Consider the following 1140-nt stretch of genomic DNA (forward strand, 5'->3'; position numbering starts at 1 on the left):
AACAGACTGTCACGCACTGGGCAATAAAAGGTTGAGCAACTCTTCTTCAATGCAACTCAATGGAGATTTAAAAACAAAAAAATTATGCTATATTAAATGAAACAAAACAATTTTCATTACAAGAAAAACAAACTGGGTGCAGACTCTTGCTTCAGTAAAAGGTGCCATCATTTATCTCCTGCTATCTGGGTGAGATGGTACGAATGGGACGAGAGGAAACTGTAATCTTGACACGTGTGCTTTTCATTTTGATAAAGATTTATTAGGGGCCAAATGTTGCTGCGTCTTCCTCTACTGTATGCCAAAACTATGCCTGTAACCCATAGCAGCAGAGTTTTAAAATGATGAGCATTCATCTATCTTAGATCAGGAGATACTTTACCTCTATAGCAGGTTGATTGTTTGCCAATTGACGCATCAAAACTCATCCTATCTCTAAGCTTAATCACATCTCTAAGGCTGAATATAATAATAATAAAAAAGAGAGGGCCAAACAACATTTAGGGATTATCGATAAGAGTTATGAAAGCATTATTATCAAGGATCACAGGACAGCGCACACGTCTCCATATCGAACATATCATATGTTGCACACCCGCAGCTTTGTTTTCTAAATTCCACAGTTTTTTCTCATATTTCAAAATGTCTATTTTGAGTATCTCTGATTAAAAATGTCCTAAAATGTTGCCGTCGCAGACGGGTTTCCTGAACACAACCAACGGATACGTAAAGGAACCTGAAGACGACAGCGGCACGGAGGAGCTGGAACAGCCGGTGGACTACAGGGAGCTCCCCGCCCGCATTGACTGGAACGCCAGGCTTCCTGCCAACATCGTTGTTCCTCCTGTGGACGTCCACAGCCTGGTTTTGGATTTTGCCGCCGTCTCATTTCTGGATATAACGGCTCTGAAGGGGCTCAAAACTGTGAGCAAATTTACATCAAACGATGAAGCCTCTTTTTCTACTGCGGCCCTTTTATATTAACCTTCCCTGTTTCCCCGCAGCTGCTGAAAGAACTGATCCGTGTGGAAGTTGAGGTCTACATTGTGGCCTGTGATCGTAAGTAGAAAAAGATTGCAATTCTGCTTCACTTTCCTGCTCGATTTTAGTCATTTTAACCTCTTAAAACCCACCTTTTGT

The 1140-nt window shown here is 41.5% G+C and overlaps 1 protein-coding gene across 1 annotated transcript in view; it reads left to right on the forward strand.

Annotated features, from left to right (window-relative positions):
- Positions 1 to 1140, forward strand: part of slc26a3 (solute carrier family 26 (anion exchanger), member 3) — a 36905-nt gene that overhangs the window by 25364 nt on the left and 10401 nt on the right. The window contains exons 16-17 of the mRNA XM_015400136.1: positions 697 to 924; positions 1005 to 1059. Coding sequence (XP_015255622.1) covers positions 697 to 924; positions 1005 to 1059 — 283 coding nt within the window. The remainder of the gene's footprint in view (positions 1 to 696; positions 925 to 1004; positions 1060 to 1140) is intronic.

This window comes from Cyprinodon variegatus, unplaced genomic scaffold (assembly GCF_000732505.1).
Source record: "Cyprinodon variegatus isolate N-32 unplaced genomic scaffold, C_variegatus-1.0 Scaffold1076, whole genome shotgun sequence".
NCBI lineage: Eukaryota > Metazoa > Chordata > Actinopteri > Cyprinodontiformes > Cyprinodontidae > Cyprinodon > Cyprinodon variegatus.